Raw genomic sequence first — 20319 nt, 5'->3', positions numbered from 1 at the left:
ATGTCCTCTCAAAGAAGCCTTGGTGAGTTACTGCATTGTATCTTGGAGATGATGCACACTAGTGTCACTGTGCGCTGTGGAAGAGGTGCAAGTCAAGAGGGCTGTTTTGTTCTGGATGGTGTCCAGGTTCCAGAGCGTTACTGGAGCTGCACCCATCCAGACAAGTGTAAAGAATTCCAGCACTCTCTTGACTTGTTTCTCATCGATAATGGACAGATATTAGGGAGACAGAAGGTGAGTTATTTGCTGCAGAATTCCCAGCCTCGACCTGCCGTTGTAGCCAGTACAGCTTCTGGTCAATGGTAACCCCCAGGATGTTGATACTGAGGAGTTTTAGCGATGGTAATGTCATTAAATTTCAAGGAGTGATGGTTAGAGTTTATCTTGTTGGCAATGGTCTTTACCTTGCCACATAACCTAGATGTTGACCAGGTCTTGCTGCAAATCGACCACTAACTGCTTCAGTATCTTAGGAGTTGCAAATGGTAATGAACGCTGTGATGGGCAAACATCCCACTTCTGCATAATGATAGGGAGAAGGTAATTGATGAAACATTGGTGATAATAGAAACATATTTTCACCAAGATTGTTTGGCCTTCCCGGGCCATGTACCACGTGCAATCTCGGATATATTTGGACCAGTGAGCCAGTTGTCATTCCCTGCCTCACTGGAACTAACCTGCATAATCCTATGTCCAATTTTCCCTCCATACTGAAAAAGGTGGCTTCCAACTTTTAAAAATGTTTTCGGTGGCAGCATAGCTGAGATTGGAAACTTAGCATGTGTAAAGTAAAGGGGTATGGAATGCTGAAGTCTACCAGTGATGATATGTTACCATATTTGACCATATTATGACATTATTAATTGAAACAGTTTCAATGTGAAAATTTCTGAAGAAATGGTAATTTATAATGTAGATAGAAACTTTGAAAATTCCGAACTGTTAACTGTCAAAATAAGATGGCAAATTTGGCTTACTTTGTTGTATACTTGGACTTTATCAGCATTGTATCTAAAAGGCAAAATTAATTACTACATCACGATGGAACTTATTTTCGTGATGAGACTCCATGGAATGCACATGCAACACATAGTGCTTATCTTTATCCAGTCAATCTTCTGAACTACGTGTATTCCTTTTTTGTCTTCACTTTGAAAATCCAACTGCTACACTAATGTTTTTGTAGACTTTTAAACATGTTTAGAATGATGATGTCAATGATAATTTGAGTCACAACAAAAACACAGTTGCTGGAAAAGCTCAGCAGGTCTGGCAGCATCTGTGAAGGAAAATCGAGTTAACATTTTGGGTCCTGTGACCGTTCCTCGGAAGTGGACCCGAAACGTTAACTCTGTTTTGCCCTTCGCATCTGCAGTTCTTTCGGTTTCGATGATTTGAGTGCTGGTTACAGGCCACCTTACATTAGGGGCAAACTCTGGAATACCTACCATGATTGAACATGTCTGTCAAATTTAAATGATCATCTGAAGCAAATAACTTTTTTTTTAATCACTAGTGCCACTTTTGGTACAAGTTCACTAATGCGACCTAAAAATCAGGTTATGGTTAGCTACAAATGTTTCACAAATTGGTTGATGCAAAGTGTAGAACCCTCTAAAATGTTATGTTCCACACCTTTTCAGAATGGATACATCTGTTATTGAATGTTGGCATGCAATAAGTGCATACAGTATTTGTTTGCAGCATTCTGTTTCCAGCATTATGCAGGAAATGCATACTGCCTGATTTGCATGGTAGAACAGGTTTTTGCTTTAACTCCAGCTTTGAGGAGACGCCAATTTGCTCATTTGCCAGACTCTGTCTGAGAATATAGCCAGGTGAGTAAAGTTAATTGTCTTCTGTCACCTTGTATGTAAATAATTCTCAGCAGTTTGTCCATTTCTGGCCAACACAGTCACAATTTGCATAATGTACACCCATACATTCATCTGTGTAGTTCCTGTTGTTAAGGTCTTTGATTAAAAAGAAAAACATCAGTTTCACTCCCCTGCTTTAAATTGCTGCTACAGCACCATATGAGGTAGATCTACTCTGTTAGGTGAACATAAACACTCCCATAGCATTATTTCAGAGCAGAGCAGGGGAGTTCTCTTTATGACCTGGCCAAATTTATCCATCAACCAAGACAAATAAAATAAAAACCGAAAGAACTGTGGATGCTGTAAATCGGGAACAAAAACAAAGCTGCTGGAAAAGCTCAGCAGGTCTGGCAGCATCTGTTGCGGAGAAAACAGAGTTAACGTTTCGAGTCCGGTGACTCTTCCTCAGAACTGATGGTGGTTGGGAAAACGTCAGTTTATATGCAGAAAGTAGGAACGTGGGTGGGATAGGGAGTAAATTATAGGATAGAGCGCAAAGAGAGAGAAAGACAGTTGGACAGACAAAGGAGTTGCTAACGATCAGGCTGGGAGGGTGAATAGTTGTTAATGGGGACTGTTAGTGACTAACAACATGGGGTGTGTAATGGCAGGCGATGTGGTGACAAGGCCTGGTGTGTGGGGTGGGGGGCTGGGACATGGGAGAGTTTAGGCCCTAAAATTATTGAACTCAATATGGAGTCCGGAGGGCTGTAGGGTCCCTAAGCGGAAAATGAGGTGGTGTCCCTCCAGCTTGTGTTGGGCTTCAGTGGAACACTGCAGCAAGCCAGAGACAGAGATGTTGGTCAGGGAGCAGGGTGGTGCGTTGAAGTGGCAGGCGACAGGTAGTTCAGGGTCTTTTTTGCGAGCAGAACGTAGATGTTCTGCGAAGCGGTCACCAAGTCTACGCTTCGTTTCCCCAATGTAGAGGAGACCACATTGTGAGCAGCGAATGCAGTAGACTAGATTCTGGGAAGTGCAGGTGAAGTGATGTTCTAGTCATCATTATCTTTCTATTGCTGGAACATTACTGCGTGCAGTTTGTGTACCCTACATTGCAGGAACTGCACTTCAATTAGGTATCGGACTTTGGGACATCCTGAAGTCATGGAAAATACTGTATAAACGCACATTTGTTTTTCAAATATAGGGCAGATCTTAATCCGGTCTATCTTGTGTAACTGGCAAATGAGAGGGTGAATCTATAGTTCAATTAATGGAACTCACTGGAAGTAGTTTCCCACATGTTCTTTTGTTTGGAGTGTCGGATGCTGCAAAATAAGGACCAAATAAATCAAGATTTGCTTTAGCATGCCACTTTATCACATCATCCAGTCTTCTTGAAGTACCTCACATAATGAACTACCTCGAATGTAGCAATTGTTATGGAGTCAAATATTTGAAAGGAGCAGGAGCAGGAGAAGGAAGAATGAACATGAGGGTGCGATCGAAATGGATTTATCTGTTTGATTAGGTGAAGCCTGAGTCAATATTAGTGAAAATATGCCTCGACAAAGAAAGGAATTGCAATGGTATTTAATACAACCAGGACACCGTGAAAAATTCAATGAACTACTCCCAACAAATTTTGCAGTATGCATAGCTGCGAAAGGGTGAATGCAGGCTATTGATGATTTCAATCATCCTGAACTAATGTGCGTAGACCACGAGAAAGAGAATAACAAACTCACATTTCTTGTATAGAGTGGTTTCTTGTCACAGCATAGGGCCCTGGTAGGGGCCTTGTGAATTCAATCATGTACCTGAGATGGTAAGTAATAGAAGTTTGTTAGTAATATAAGTTTGAGCTGTGTAGCAGAGATCTGAGTCTCTGTGGACTTTGCTACAAGCTGGAATATGGGATAATAGAAACGTTACAACAAGTTTCAAACGCATCCATCTGGAAGCCACAAGGGAGGAACCAGGGTAGGATAACTTGTGTGAAAAATGTGAACGAGAAAAAACAAGAGAAAAGAGGATATTTTCAAGAATAAACCTCATGTAGAGTGTCATTGAAATGTGTATGCTGTAGAAGAAGGAACTGCAACAAGATCCAACTCTCAGTGTTCAAGTGTGGTGATTGAAATGCCCATTTGAATAAAATAACATTTGGACTGATTTAAGAAAATGAAGAAGACTAAGTTCTACAAAAGTAAGTTGGTTAGACATTGTGAGAGATTGCAAGATTTTTTGTTTATGAAATGAAGTGAGGAAGGCTAATGGTAAAGCCAAACTTCCATATTTCTTAATCAACAGTCATGTTAGATTTTAAAAAAAAAATTCATTTGTGAGATGTGCATGTCTCTGGCTGGCCAGCATTTTACTGCCCGTCCCTAGTTGCCTTTGAGAAGGTGGTGAGCTGCCTTCTTGAACCACTGCAGCCCACTTGCTATGGGGTAACCCACAATGCCCCCTAGGGAGGAAATTCCAGGATTTTGACCGAGTGACAGTGAAGGAACAGCAATATATTTCCAAGTCAGGATGATAAGTGGCTTGGAGAGGAACTTGAAGGTGGTGATATTCCCATTTATCTGCTGTCCTTCTAGATGGAAATGGTCATGGGTTCAGAAGGTTGCTGCCTGAGGATCTTTGGTGAATTTCTGCATTGCATCTTGTAAATAGTACACGCTGCTACAACTGAACATCAGTGGTGGAGGGAGTGAATGTTTATGGATGTAGTGCCAATCAAGCAGGCTGCTTTTTCCTGGATAGTGTCAAGCTTCTTCAGTGTTGTTGGTGCTGGACTCGTCCAGGCAAGTGGGCAGTATTCCGTCACACTCCTGACTTCTGACTTGTGCCTTGAAGATGATGGACAGGCTTTGGGGAGTCAGGAGGTGAGTTACTCGCAGCAGTATTCCTAACCTCTGACCTGCTCTAGTAGCCATTTTGTTTATGTGGTGAATCCAGTTGAGTTTCTGGTCAATGATAACCCCCAGAATGTTGACAGTGGGTCATTGTGATGATAATACCATTGAATGTCAAGGGATGGTGGTTTGATGGTCATAGCCTGGCAGTTGTATGATGTGAATGTTACTTATCACTTGTCAGCCTAAGCCTGGATATTGTCCAGATCCTGTTGCAATTGAACATGGGCTGCTTCAGTATCTGAGAAGTCACGAATGATGCTGAACATCGTGCAATCATGGGCAAACATCCCCACTTCTGACCTTATATTGGAGGGCAGGCCATTAATGAAACAGCTGAAGATAATTGGGCCTAGGACACTACCCTGAGGAACTCCTGCAGAGTTGTCCTGGAGTTGAGATGATTGACCTCCCACAACCACAACCATCTTCCTCTGTGTCAGGTATGACTTCAACCACCGAGATTTCGCCCCGATACCCATTGATTTCAGTGTTGCTAGGCTCCATGATGCCACACTGAATCGAATGCAGCCTTGATATCAAGGGCTGTCACTCTCAGTTCATCTCTGGAATTTGGCTGCTTTTGTCCATGTTTGAACTAAAGCTGTAATGAGGTCAGGAGCTGAGTGGTCCTGGTGGAACCAAAACTGGGTTCGCTGAGCAGGTTATTGCTGAGCAGGTGCTGCTTGATAGCACTGTCGATGACACCTTCCATCACTTTACTGATGAAGCAGTAATTGGTCAGGTTGGATTTGTCCTGCTTTTTGTGTACCGGACATTTTCCACATTGCTGGGTAGATGCCAGTGTTGTAACTGTACTGGAACAGCTTGGCTAGGGGAGCGGCAAGTTCTGGAGCACAAGCCTTCAGTATTATTGCCAGAATGTTGTCAGGGCCCACAGCCTTTGTAGTATCCAGTGTCTCCAATCGTTTCTTGATATCATGTGGAGTGAATCAAATCGGCTGAAGACTGCTATCTGTCATGCTGGGGACCACTAGAGGAGACTGAGATGGGATTATCCATTCTGCACATCTGTCTAAAGATTATTGCGAAAGCTTCAGCCTTATCTTTTGAACTGATGTGTTGGGCTCCCCCATCATTGAGAATGGGGATATTTGTGGAGCCGCCTTCTCCAGTGAGTTGTTTAATTGTCCACCACCATTCACGACTGGATGTGGCAGGACTGCAGAGCTTAGATCTGACCTGTTGGTTAGGGGATCTCTTATCTTTGTCCATCACTTGCTGCATATGCTGTTTGGCGTGCAAGTAGTCCTGTTTGGTGGCTTCACCAGGTTGACACCTCATCTTCAGGTATGCCTGGTATTGCTCCTGGCTTGCCCTCCTGCCCTCTCCATTGAACCATGGTTGATCCCCTGGACTGATGGTAATGGTTGAGTAGTGATATGCCAGATCATGAGGTTGCGGATTGTGCTGGAGTACAATTCTGCTGCTGTTGATGGCCCACAGCACCTTATGGATGCCCAGTCTTGACTTGCTTGATATGTTTGAAGTCTGTCCCATTTAGCACATTAAATTGCCACACAATATGATGGAGGTTATTCTCAATGTGAGGACGCGACTTCGTCTCTACAAGGACAGTGCAGTAGTCACTCTTAATGATGTTGTCATTGGCCAGATGCATTTGCAGCTGGCAGATGGTAAAGATGAGATCAAGTATGTTTTTCTGTCTTGTTAGTTCCCTCACTACCTGCTGCAGACCCAGTCTAGGAGCTATGTCCTTTAAGACCTGACCAGCTCGATTAGTAATGCTGCTGCTGAGCCACTCTTAATGGTGGACATTGCAGTCCCCCACCCAGAGTACATTTTGTGCCCTTGCCATCATTCAGTGTTTCCTCTAAGTGGTGTTCAACATGGAGGAGTACCAATTCATCAGCTGAAGGAGGACCATGCGTGGTAATCAGGAGGTTTCCTTGCCCATGTTTAACCTGAAGCCATGAGACTTAATGGGTCCAAACTCAATGTTGAGGACTCTCAAGGCAACTCCTTCCCGACTGTATGCCACTGTACCGCCACCTCTACCAGGCCTGTCCTGTCAGTAGGACAGGACATATACAGGGATGGTAATGGTGATGTTTGGAACTTTGTAAGGTATGGTTCCATGAGTATGACTGTGTTAGGCTATTGCTTGACTAATCTCTCCTAATTTTGGCACTAGGTCTTAGATGTTAGTAAAAGGAGGACTTCACAGGTTCGACAGGGCTCTTCCTGCCATTGACTTTTCTGGTGCCTGGGTTGATGCCAGTGATCTGTATGGTTTAATTTCTTTGAGACTTTGTGGTGATTGGTACAACTGAATGGTTTGCTAGGCTATTTCAGAAGGCAGTTGAGAGTCAACTACATTGCTATGGGTCTGGAGTCATGCGTAAGCCAGACCAGGTGAGGATGACAGATTTTCTTCCCTAAAGGACATTAGTGAACATTTGTAAAATGTCATAATCCTGGGACCATGCTTTCATTAACTGTTTACAATAGACCCTAATAATCAACAGTAAACAATTGTTCACCGAGATGGAACCCTAGTCATTCATTTCTAGGACCTAGGTGTTTTTTATTATCATTTATGGGATGTGGGCATCACTGGCCAGGCCATTATTTATTGCCCATTTCTAATTGCCCCAGAGGTCAGTTAAGTGTCAACCATATTGCTATGGGCCTGGAATCACACATAGGTCAGACCTGGTAAGGGTGGCAGATTTCCTTCTCTAAAGGATTTTAATGAACCAGATGGTTTATATCTTTAAACAAAAACAAAGTTGCTAGAAAAGCTGAGTAAGTCTGGCAGCATCTGTGAAAGAGAAAACCGAGTTAACGTTTCGGGTCCGGAGACCCTTCCTCAGTTTATATCTTTTTCCTGTTCTGAAGCAGTCGTACCAGATTCAAAATGTTATCTTTGTTTCTCGCCCCACAAATGCTACCAGACCTGTTGAGTTTCTCCAGCCTTCTCTGTGTTTGTTTCATATTCTTATCAGACTGGCTTAACTTGGTGCCAGCTCTGACGGCCTGATATGAAAGAGATAAGTAATTGCTTCAATTCCCAAAAAGTGTGACAGAGCTGTTCAAGGTTTTGATATTTGGGGCAGAATCTTATAGGGGTCCAAATGGGCTATGGCAAGATTTGTGACTGAATTAGCCACAAAGTCTTGCAGGGCTTATATTAACTTTAGAAGTAATTGCTAACCACCATCATGGCACTTCTGTGATTTACCAGCTGGGAGCACAAACTTGCATTGCAGGGCACACCAGCAACTTGCATTGAAAGGGTGTAGCAGGGACACTTTTCGTGCATGAACATGGACATGGATCCAGTTTACAGGCTGCACATAACTCCAACTTGCATGCTCACAGAATCTCTTTCTTGCCTTGTCGTGTTAGTCCGTTCAGTCACACAACTTGGCAGCTGGCCTTTCTGGTAAGCAGCCCTCAGTCTAGGGGGACATACATCTTGCAGTGTGATACATCAATCTCACACCTGCACCTTGCAGCTAACACTGGCAGTATTCCTCAGAACGGGTACTGTTCTGAGCAAGGGTCACCGGACCCGAAACATTAACTCTGTTTTCTCCTTCACAGACGTTGCCAGACCTGCTGAGCTTTTCCAGCAACTTTGTTTTTGTTCCTGATTTACGGCATCTGCAGTTCTTTTGGTTTTTATTTTGAAAGGAAGTTTAGGTCAGGCGTCAGCCTAGCAGCTGTCATGAATAAGATTCAACTCGTCAGTCTTTGGGACTGGGGGCTGCAAGCTAATGGTAAGGGGGTATGACAGTTGTGAAGTGGGTTGCAGCAGCATCTGAAAGAGCGTATACAGTAAGTGCGGATGTGAAAGGGGTCATGTGGGAGAGGTATTCATCCATGAGCCAGGGGCACTCTGGTTTCAAGGTGGGAGCAAGATCCCCATACCTGGCATGATAACTACATATGGAAGGGGCTAAGTAGGAAAAGTGGACAGATGCAGGTTAATACAGATGGGTTGGGTGGGGACCTGGGAAGTATGAAGCCTGTGGGGTTTATAGGAAGGGGATTCGGATGTTTTGGGGAGCTCAGTGGCATGTTAATATGAAGGTTGCAAGCCACTGGTTGAGAAATGCTCAGTGTTGCCTTCTGTTGTGTTAGAAATCAAAAGCGCACAATGAGGAAAAGGAAATGGCTGTGCCAGCACTCTGAGTGAGTGGTTTAAGTGTCTCAATCTGTAAGAAGTGGTGTGTAGAACTCATCGACATGAGGGCTTTTTAAGGGAAAGAACATTGCATACAGATCCCTGTACTTCATTGGATGCAGTTTCAGGGTACCTATTCCCTGGCCCCCCTAATGCATTGACCCCTCTTACTGTTGCACCTGCCTGCTTTACAGATTGCTGAACAACTTATTGACAGCTATACTTTTGGACAAGGAACCCACAAAAGAGTAGGAATGTTGTTCAAGGAAGGTGAAAGGTGTCAGCAGCACCCAATATCCTGTAAATGTCTTGTTCCTCTTGCTTCCAGATGATGTAGCATGTTCTCAGCACAGACCTCCATCCGTAGAACATTATCTATGGCAATGAGCTGATGCCTGATGCTGTAACAATGAGATTTGGAGCTACAACGAGCGATGAACACCTATAAATAAGGTCAAAGTTGTGTCATTTGTAAAAATGTGCAAAATCACATACAGTCCAATGTCACCCTTGTCACCAAAGTAGCCTCAATAGGTCATCCTCTTCATCTCTCTTCCAATACATCTTAGTGTGCTCCCTGATTCCACAGCTGAAGTGGAGAGAGCCCACTCGGCAGTGGAGTCTATTGGACATGAAGATTTGGTAGAGCAACCCAGGAGCCATTGCACTCAAAACGGGCCAGACATGCCCAGAACCCTGCTTATTGTGAAATTCTTAGGATTGCGGGGTGGTGAAGCAGGTTGTGGGGTTGGGGGTGGAGTGGGGGGGGTGGAATTGGTTGGGGGGGTGGTGAGGTGGTGAGGTGGTGAGGTGAAGGGCCAGGTCAGCTCTGGAGTAACTTGAGTGGAGACTCCTAAGGAGGCTATATGTGATTCCTCCTCTGGCTGGATGCCTCTTGGCACTGCCATATGTTCTTGTGAGGAAAGGGATACCTGGACTTGGACGCCATGTTCGCCATCCCCCTGTCACCGTATCTTTGGTCCTGAGCATCGCTGGCTGGGGGTTGGATTGCAGGTATATTGCACCTCTCCAGCAGACCCTGAGGGGTGTTGGATTGGTTGCAAACCTGAAGGCAGACAGTCATATGGTATTTTTGGGTCAGTGAAAGCCATTACTACCCACGGAACTGACAGCCACTCCTGGTACCCCTTGTGTGTGTGGATGAAATACTTGATTGCCGACACCACAATGTCTTCTGTCTGGGGCTAAGCCGGAGCCTGGTCTTCGGCAGGCCTCCGAGTGCCTGCTGCCTCAGCTAACTGCTAAACTGTTGCAGTGAGGTGATCATGAGATTGGTGGGGGAGGAGAAGTGAGTGCAGTAGCAAAGAGAGACTGATATTGATCTGGCAGAAAAGGGTGCGGCACTTAACCTGGCACAGTGGAGAAAGTCAATGACTGGCACTGGCCCAGATGCTAACCTGTGACCAGGATGCCAGGACCTTTCAGCGAATTGTGGTGCCATCTTCCCCCTTCTCCAACATGTTCACAAATTGGCCCCAAGCAAAGCAGATTTAGATGTTCAGTTTGCCTTATCATACTCAAAGAAAAACACAAGTTTTTCTCATTTTCTTGACAATAATTATCCTCCATCAAAGCAAATTATTTGGTTATTTCAGTCTTGTTGCAGTTTGTGGAACCTTGCTGTGTGCAAATTGGTTATTTCATGTTCTCGTAACATAGCAAAGTTGATGCTCTTGAAGTACTCCATTGGTTATTAGGCACTTTGGGACATTCAGGGGCTCTGTTTTTGGGAGGATGGGAGTGGAACCACGTAATGTAGTCTTGTTTCTGGGAGATAGTTAAATATTTTTTCGGTTCACTGTTCCTATCAAGCTTGTCAGCTCAAGTACTGTCATCTCAATACATTCCAACCATTGCATACGAACAATGCATTGTACTTCTGAAAGAAAAGGTACTTTTATTCAAAAATGCTACAATTACATTTGCCCTTTTTGTTGAAAATCTGTTGCAAAGGCACCAGGTAGGATTCATCTCTTCAGGAGTGACTTCCTAGTTGAAATTCAGTTTTTAAATGTTAAAACGATAGACACAATTTGTAGCTAGTCCATAAATAATTCAAAGCCTGCTTATGAGCTTAAGAACTTCAAATGTCTTTCCACATTATTTTGTCTTTTTAAAGCTTTCAACAAATGACTACTATTGAACATGTTGTTTTTTCACCTTTAAATTTTTCACAGAAACCTTTTACGATCTATCAGTGTCATGTTGCAAATAAATTCTGCAGAACTAAGGTGTGTTTGAGCCAGCTCTTTTTTAAATTTATATCCAAGTCATTATATCTAACCACTGAGATGTTCCTGCACTTTGTATGGCAAAGAGAAAAAAATGCCACAAATATTGGCTCAGAATTGAGCACAAATTGCAACTGGGGATGAACTAGTCCTTACAAAATCCCTATTTCAGGATTGAAATCCCCATTATAATCTGAATCACAATCTCTATGCGACACCTAGTCAAGATGTCGGTGTGCAGGTGTGTTTCTGTTGAGGATGAAGGGCAAAGTTCTTCATTCGTATACTGAGGTGAAACATTGAAACAGAAAATAGGAACAAGAGTAGGCCAATCAGCCCTTCAAGTCTGTCCTGCCATTTATTATGGTAACAGCTGATTATTCTACTCAGTAACCTGTTCCTGCTTTCGCCCAATACTCTTTGACTCCTTTAGCCCTAAGAACTATACCTGTCATTATCTTGAAACTGTTCAATGTTTTTGTCTCAATCGCTTTTTGTAGCAGGGAATTCCACCGCGTCACCATGGTCCTATCCTATACCTTAGACTGTGGCTCCTGGTTCTGGACTCCTTGATCATCGGGAATGTCCTTCCTTTGTTTACCCTGTCTAGTCCCTCCAGAGCCAGAACATTTGTCCTCCGATAAGGAGACCGAAAGCAAGACCGCTGGGTGTTTGCCACTTTCAAAGATTTGTGCACAGAACAGGTTAGCCAGAGTGAGTAATTAGGCTTCAGCTATCTACAATCCATATCAATAATGTAGATGAGTAGACTGATTGAATTATATCCAAGTTTGCTGATGATCCAAGGCTGTGTAGAAAAGTAAGACATAAAGAGGCTGCAAAGCGATGAAGATGGGTTAAGTGGCAGGGCAAGCAGGAGCTCGATGGAAGGGAGGCGGTGGCCGAGTAGTACTACCACTAGACTGTTAATCCAGTGGGCCATGTAATATTCAGGGGATCCGGGTTTGAATCCTGCTACGGCAGATGGTGCAATGTGAATTCGTTAAAAAGTCTGGAATTGAGTCTACTGATGACCATGAATCTATTATTATTTGGTCAGAAAAACCCATTTGGTTCACAAATGTCCTCTGGGGAAGAAAACTACTGTCCTTACCTGGTCTAGCCCACTTGTGACTCCAGATTCTCAGTGATACGGTTGACTCTTAGCTGTCCTCTGGCAATTGGGGACGGACAATAAATGCTGGCCTAGCCAGTGACGCCCTCATCCAGTGAGTGAATTGAACATTTACAAGTATGGTTCTGGGCATGAGGGATCACAATTTTATAGGTATTCCAACTAGGTTTTTTTTTCCTTTAGTGCAAAGAAAGTGAAAAGGAGTTTTGATAGAGATATTTAAAATTGCATAGAATTTTAGGTTGAATAAATAAAAATAAACTTTTTCAATGGCAGGGCCTGTACAATTAATGGTAGGGCCTTGGGTAGTGTTGTAGAACAGAGGACTGAGGGGTTCTTTGCAATTTGCGTCACATGTAGACAGGTTGGTTTAAAAAGGCAGTTAATACGCTTGCCTTCATTGTTCAGTCTTTTGAGTATAGGGTTTGGGAAGCCATGTTGCGGTTGTACAGGAATTGGTGAGGCCTATTCTGGAATACTATGTCAAGTTCTGGTTGCCCAGTTATAGGAAGCATATTATTAAGCTGGAGAGTTCAGAAGAGATTTACCAGGATGTTGTCAGGTATGGAAGGTTTGAGTTATAAAGAAAGGCTGGATAGGCTGGAACTTCTTTTACTGGAGTGTAGGAGGTGACCTTTATAGAAGTTTATAAAATCATGAGGGGTATAGACAGGATTAATGGTAGGTGTCTTTTCGCTAGGATGGTGGATTTCAAAACTAGAGGGCACATTTTTAAGGTGAGAGGAGAGAGATTTAAAAAATGAGGGGCACAGTTTTTACACAGAGGGTGATTTGTGTGTGGAATGAACTTTGAGGAAGTGATGGATGTGGGCATAATTACAACTTTAATAGATATTTGGGTAAGTGCATGAATAGGAAAAGTTTGGACGGAAATGGGCCAGGGGCAGACAGTTAGGACTAGTTCATTTTGGGATTATTTCATCTTGGCATTGACTGGTTGGACAGAAGGGTCTGTTTCCTTGCTGAAGATCAGCAACCGGAGTGCCTAGATTTGACGTGATTGGCAGAAGGACTAGAGTTTCCATGGAGAAAAATCTTTTTACTGTTTAAGAGGCTAGGATTCCAAATGCATTGTCTGGTCAGATGGTGGATTAGAATTACATCATAGCCTTCAAATGGGATTAGAAAATCATTTGAAGAACAAAATTGCAGGATTTGGTAAAATGGCAGAGGCATATGACAAATAATACTGCTACTGGATAGAGTTGCCTGAGATTCATTGGGCTGAATTCTTTTCTTTCGGTGGGCTTCTTTGATGCGAAACCTTACAATTTTAAGCAGCTGGTGCATTTTACTTCCTTTTTAACTTTTTCCTTGTACCTTCAGAAGTGAATGCCTCACACTGAGATTATGATTCTGTACACATAGAGAAGCCTTCACCTAAATTGGCATTTTTCATGTGTGATCTGAAGCATGAAGCATTAAGCATTGGCAGAATATTTAACTGTGGTAAGTATACCACAGTGCAACTTGATCCTGCTTTTGACCAAAACTAATCCTAAAGGCAGTTACTCTGACTTCAGCATGAGTCAAGTCATTTGGAAAGTAGTAAGGCATTTAAAAATCATGTGAACGATTATTCTGTAAATCGTGTCACTAAGTTTCATTGTTCACACCAATTACTTTTGAGTTTGACTAGGTCAAGTGGTTTATTATCAGAAATGAGCATTTTCACTGCATCAACTATTACATATGGTGAGTATAGAAACACAACAGATTAAATTACTTGCCCAAACTATTAACTCTGATGTAAACATAGACAGGAATACCAAGAGATCTGATGTTGGGAGCATGCACTAACATCTGCCAATATACTCATGTCCGGAAAATTTTTAAAAGTTCAATGATTTATTTTAGAACATAGAACAGTACAGGCCCTTCGGCCCATGATGTTGTGCCGACCTTTTCTAATTTTCTTTTTTCATTATTAGCATTTTGTTATTCATACTCAAATCCATCTCATTGCTCTAAGATCTTGCAGTGATCAATCATTAACATTACCTGGACATCATGAGAATCAATACATTTATTCATGCATGTACAAGAGGCACGGTATTAATAAGCTAAGGGATAAGATCGAAATAAAATGGATTATAAAGATTATAACTCTACTTGCATGAAGTTTAATTTTATGCAGAGTTCAGCTAACTCCTGAACAATGTGCTACAACTTCTTTCGTAAATATGGTATGTTTGTTGTGTACTTACAAATTTTCTTCTCTTCTGATTTTCTGGTCTGCCCTTCTCATAACTCATCATTGAGTAGGTTGGAACAGAAAGGCAAATAGTTCTGAGTGTTCTTTTAGGATTGTTCGATGACTGTACGTCCTCTGGAGCCAAAGGTTGTTTAAACAGACAATGTTGGATAAGTGCAGCTGTCTGTCAGCATCAGTAAAGAGAAAGAATGGGTTAAAAGTTTGGGAGGAAACCATTTGTCAGGAAGGGGCATCTCTCAAGCTGAATTTGCTTCCCTTTTTAAGTGGAGAAGTGGCTGATGGCCCCTTGGCAGCTCTACACAATGACATCTCTGACATCAGCTTCTCACCGTGAAGAGAATTAGCATTCATCCATGCTGTGGCACAGTCTGTCAATGTTTCAACACTGGACCATTATGTTCTTTCTGATTTAGGGAGTGGTTGACTTTCTCCTTTTACCACATTTAGATGCTGCTTTCCTTTGGAAAATGAAAAGTTACTTGAACAGTTTCTGAAGGAGTAGAGAAGGCAGAAAGATACATAAGCAGATGACAGGACCAGTCAGACCCTCAAGCCAGTTCTGCCAATCAATTGGATTATGGCGGTTCAAACCTCATCATTGACCAGTTAAAAAAAAAATTATTCTGTGATTTGAAATTTTCAGTTGACCTTCCTTTTTTCCCCCTCCCACCCAGCCTGAAATGCATTTTGGAAAGAGAGTTGAAGATAACTGTCATAATTTTGTTTCGTGTGGGTATGCACTATTTATTGTAAAGGTTATTGAGTCTTTTAACAATGTGTGAGTTGGTCAGTTCACCTGCTAATGAGTCATAACTAACCATGATTTGGGAGGTAGTGTACTGACATGGATAGAGAACTGGTTGGCAAACAGGAAACAGTTGAAATAAACAGGTCTTTTTTCCAAGTGGCAGCCTGTGAGCAGTGGGATATTGCAGGAATCAGTGCTTGGACCCCAGCGACTCTCAATATATATTAGTGATGTAGATAACGGAACTAAGTATAATATCTCACAAGTTGCAGATGAGACAAAGCTGGTAAGAAGGTAAACTGAGAGGAGAATGGAGAAATGTTTCATTCTGATTCAGATAAATTGAGTGAATGGTCAAATGCATGGCAGATAAAGCACAATGTGGATAAATGTGATGTTTTCCACTTTTAATAGCAAAAACAGGAAGGCAGATGATTATCTGAATGGCAATAGATTGCAAAAGGGAAATGTGCAACCAAGATCTGGTTGTGCTTGTAGATTATTTGCTGAAAGTTACCATGCAGGTGCAAGAGGCAGTGAAGAAGGTAGATGGTATGTTAGTCTTCATAGTGAGAGGACTTGAGTATAGGAGCAGGGATGTTTTTCTGCAATTTAACAGGGCCTTGGTGATATCACACCTGGAGTGTTGTGTGCTGTTTTGGCCTCCTTATCTGAGGAATGATATTCTTGCTGTGGAGGGAGTACAACAGTAGTTTACCAGACTGATTTCTGGGATGACAGGACTGATGCATGAAGACAGACTGGATCATTTAGAACTATATTACTGGAGTTTAAAAGAATGAGGGGGAATTTTATAGAAACCTGTAATATTCTAACATGACTAGACAAGATGAGCACAGGAAGGATGTTCCCAATGACCGGGCTTGCCAGAACAAAGGCTCATAGTCTAAGGAAATGGGGTAAGCTAATTAGGGCTGTGATGACAAGAAATTTCTTCAGGTAAACTGTGGTGAGCCTGAAGAACTCTATGCCACAGAAAGCAGTTGATGCAAAAACACTAAATATTTTCATAAAGGAGTTAGATATAGTTCTTTGGGCTGAAGAGATCGAAGATTATGGGCAGAAAGCAGGAACTGGTTACTGAGTTGGATGATCACCCATGACCTTATTAAATGACTGAACAGGCTCAAAAGGCTGAATTGCCTCCTCCTTTTAATTTCTATCTTTCTATGCTGTTTATCAAACTCACCTGATCAGTTTATAGATCTAATGAAGAGTTTTCCAAAATCAAACATACATTTTGTTTCCCTCCTGCGAAACTCGGCATTCATAACAAGTTGTCAGAAGGTTGTGACATCCAGTGAAATGCGAATCTCTGACATTGTTTTTATGTCCTTGTTTTGTTTTTTATGTACTGTAATGACTGACACAATTCTGCTTTGGTGATGTGATATTGTTCCTCCCATTCTATACTAATAATATTTTTGACATTAAAAAATTTTAGTTAAACAAGATAGCGAACGTCAATAAGTTCAAGTCTTGAGATGTTTGCGGCTGAACTTGATGTGCTGTCCCACTTTATCTGTGCAATTTTCAGGAGATGCTATTTCACAAACGAGTATGCAGTGATTGTCCCCTTTAACTTGTGATTGACTTTCAGATATCCTTTTCGCATTCTTTGCAGATGGTTTTACTGTGCATAACGCTTCATCAATTTAATTCATAATTATAAAACAAGAAACTGTCAGTCACTATGATCAGTTCATGCATATTGCCAAAGGTAGCAGCAGAGCTCATTTACATGTCCCAAAAGTGCAGGCTAACTGTGGCACAGTTCTACTCATAAGAAATATGACAATATTAAACAATCCATTCTTCATATATACCTTGGTCAGGAGCAGGTTCACTTGCATTTTTATTGTAAACTTAGAACAGCAGTGTTGATGGAAAAACATTTAATTCGTTAAACACAATAAAATTGTAACAAGATACCCTCTCTGCTGTCTGTACAATTCCTTTCATATGGTGCATCCTCAGAGCACTGCTGTCCACATTCAAGCTCTCTCCTTGATGTCTCCCAAACTATGTACTCACCATGGGTTCCTCCAGCATGTTCCGACATCTGTGGTACTGTATAAATGCAGCGCCCTCTCCGGGCCATCTCCCACAAACAAATAAAAGTCAGAAACCTGTCAAACATCTCCAAAGAAAATGTGGAAATGCAAAATACCTGGATAATAGCCAGGGAACAAGGCAAACAAAGAAGTCAAAAATATATATTCATTCGTGGGATGTAGGCATCAGTGGCTAAGCTAGCTTTGCCAATCCTTAATTAACCAAAAGGCAACAAGGTGCAGAGCTGGATGAATACAGCAGGCCGAGCAGGGTCCGGAGGGGGGAGGCTAACTTCTTCAGGCTAGGCATCCTTAGAAGAGGCTTTGCATTGGGGTTAAAATTGTATCAGAGATAGTAGGAACTGCAGATGCTGGAGAATCTGAGGCAACAAGGTGCAGAGCTGGATGAACACAGCAGGCCAAGCACCTTGCACCTTGTCTCAGATTCTCCAGCATCTGCAGTTCCTACTATCTCTGATACAATTTTAACCCCACTGTGAAGCCTCTTCTAAGGATGGCTAGCCTGAAGAAGTTACCCTCCTCCCTCCGGACAATGCTGCTTGGCCTGCTGTGTTCATTCCAGCTCTGCACCTTGTTGTCTCAGATTCTCCAGCATCTGCTATCTCTTAACGAAAAGGCAGTTAAGTGTCATTCACATTGCTGTGGATCTGGAATAACTTGTACACCAGAGCAGGTAAAGGACATTAGTGAACCAGTTTGATTTTTATGACAATCGAAGTTGTTACATGATCATCATTAGGCTCGCTTTTTGTTCCAAATTTGTTACATTGAATTCAGTTTTCATCATCTGCCATCTGGTGAGATTTTAACCCATTTCCTCAAAACATTAGCCTGGAATTCTGGATTACTAGTCCAGTGGAATTACTACTTTGCCACCATCTCCCTTTTTGCTCCATATTGCATTGGATTTCAGGATATTTATTGTTATGCAGGAAATACAGTTTATTTTCCCTTGTAAACCCAAAAGAAATCTGAAAAGAAATACAATGAGAGTGTGATTGGATGTGAATCTTGCTACAAACTGTTTACCAGCATTCCATTAGCTGTATAATGGGTGCAAAACAAAACTGCGCATAAGTTGTGAACACTGACCAGATTTCCAGCTTGTCAACTCCTCCCCCATTCATATTATCAATGTTATCCATGAGAACAGCTGTCTGACCATGCCTGACTTTAGTCATAGCAAATTCTATCATGCAAGTGATACTAGGCATGAGACGTCAGTGTATTTCAAAGTTGCAAACGTTGACTGCCCATTCCATAAATTGAGCAGTTTTTTGATTAGAATCATGGATTGCACCATTGATCCATGGCCAGTGTCGCAGGTGAGGGGATGGCACTAAGGGAATGGGATACAGTTACAGACATCATATGATCACTGAAAAACTGTATCTTTGCCAATTATGTATTCCTTATATTTTTTATTTTGCCTCTATTAGCATATACCTCCACACAATTCCACCTATTCTGCATGTTGTCATTGCTGTTTCTTTATTCTGTGTGCTATCATGTACTGGCTTCTCTAACACATACTTTCCCCTCAACCTTTTGGTTCAAACTATCCAAATATGCTACATGTTGTCTTTGCTGTACTGTATTTTTATTTCCATTCCATCTTCCAACAGTACCACCTCCACTGCACAGTCTTTCTGCTACATCCTCCAAACTGAATACCCTTTTGTGATACCTCCTGGGAAAAATTTGTGTTTATATTTTTCCACACTGCTATATTTCTTCATACAAGGAAGTTGATTAGAAAGAACTTTTCAAAATCCAACTTGAGCACATTACTAAAGTTTTTTTTTCTTTGTCATATTGCATTGAGACTTGCCAAAGCTTTGTGTTTGGATGGTATTAACAGGTAATCCTTAAGAAGTTTGGATAGTGCTTCACACAAAATTCCTCAGGAGACATTCTTGTAACTTCATGTCAGGTTTGGGTTAGTTGAAAGTTCTCCTACACCTCAAAGAAAGTACATTTGGAATAGAATTCTTCATATTGATGGTTCTATATCTTCCAAAATTCTTTTTTTAACCAGGATAATATTTCCAATTAAATCTAGGAAGAAGATCAGGGAAGTTTATGAAAGGCAAGTTCTCCACTGTATGATTTTTAGAATGACTGATTTTCTATTTTCAGAAATCATATCTATGTCACAGGCTAACGTAGTGCTTGGAGTGCACTTAATAGTTGCAGGTATTGTACTCGAGGACAATTACAGGTTCATCAGTGGTTTTAGTTGTTAATATAGAAGGAAAGTGCAGAGAGAAGAATTACAAAGGATTTAAGAAAGTCTGGAACCATATCTTGGAGAGTCTAAAATCATGAGGCAAAACAGGAGTAGACATTTGTCAACAATGATAAGAAAATCAAAACCTTTATGGGAGCTTGGAGCATGAAGACAGCACATTGTGTTTGCGCAATTGATATCTAGGCTCCATTCCAGCCCAAGCAGCTGAGTGTCTGAGATTTTGGAAGTTTTAACTAATATATTGGTGAGAATGAATGCATAGAATAATCCTGGTTATAATTTAGGAATAATGGAAAATAAAACAGCATCCATATTCATTGTGGAAATTAGAAATGTCACATCATCTGCATAGCTAGTGTCTGCAATTTGAAGTAATTAATTGAAATGCTTGGGAATATCCTGAGATTTGTGGCAAGATGTGGTGTAAATATTAGCTTGGTCCTTCTTTAGAAACTTTTACTGGAGTTGAAGGTCATGTTTGTTAGACAGAGTGGGAAGAACTTTAATCCAATTACATCTGTGGCCTAACCTGGACATTTGCTGACATTGGATAATTGGATATTGAAAGTATTAGAAATTCCGTTATCTAGACATTAACTCTTGCTCTTCACACACATGCGTGTGTGTGTGTGCATAACACACACACACACACACACACACACACACACACACACACACACACA

At 41.7% G+C, this 20319-nt stretch overlaps 1 protein-coding gene across 1 annotated transcript in view; it reads left to right on the top strand.

Moving 5' to 3' along the window:
- Window positions 1–48: 48 nt before the first annotated feature.
- The window catches only part of LOC109932752 (exocyst complex component 4-like), a 154673-nt gene continuing 134402 nt past the window's right edge, over window positions 49–20319 (top strand). The window contains exon 1 of the mRNA XM_048609990.1: window positions 49–234. Within this exon, the coding sequence (XP_048465947.1) occupies window positions 49–234 (186 nt within the window). The remainder of the gene's footprint in view (window positions 235–20319) is intronic.

Source organism: Rhincodon typus, chromosome 22, assembly GCF_021869965.1.
Source record: "Rhincodon typus isolate 14 chromosome 22, sRhiTyp1.1, whole genome shotgun sequence".
Taxonomy (NCBI): Eukaryota; Metazoa; Chordata; class Chondrichthyes; order Orectolobiformes; family Rhincodontidae; genus Rhincodon; species Rhincodon typus.
This window is presented reverse-complemented; position numbering and strand designations above follow the sequence as displayed.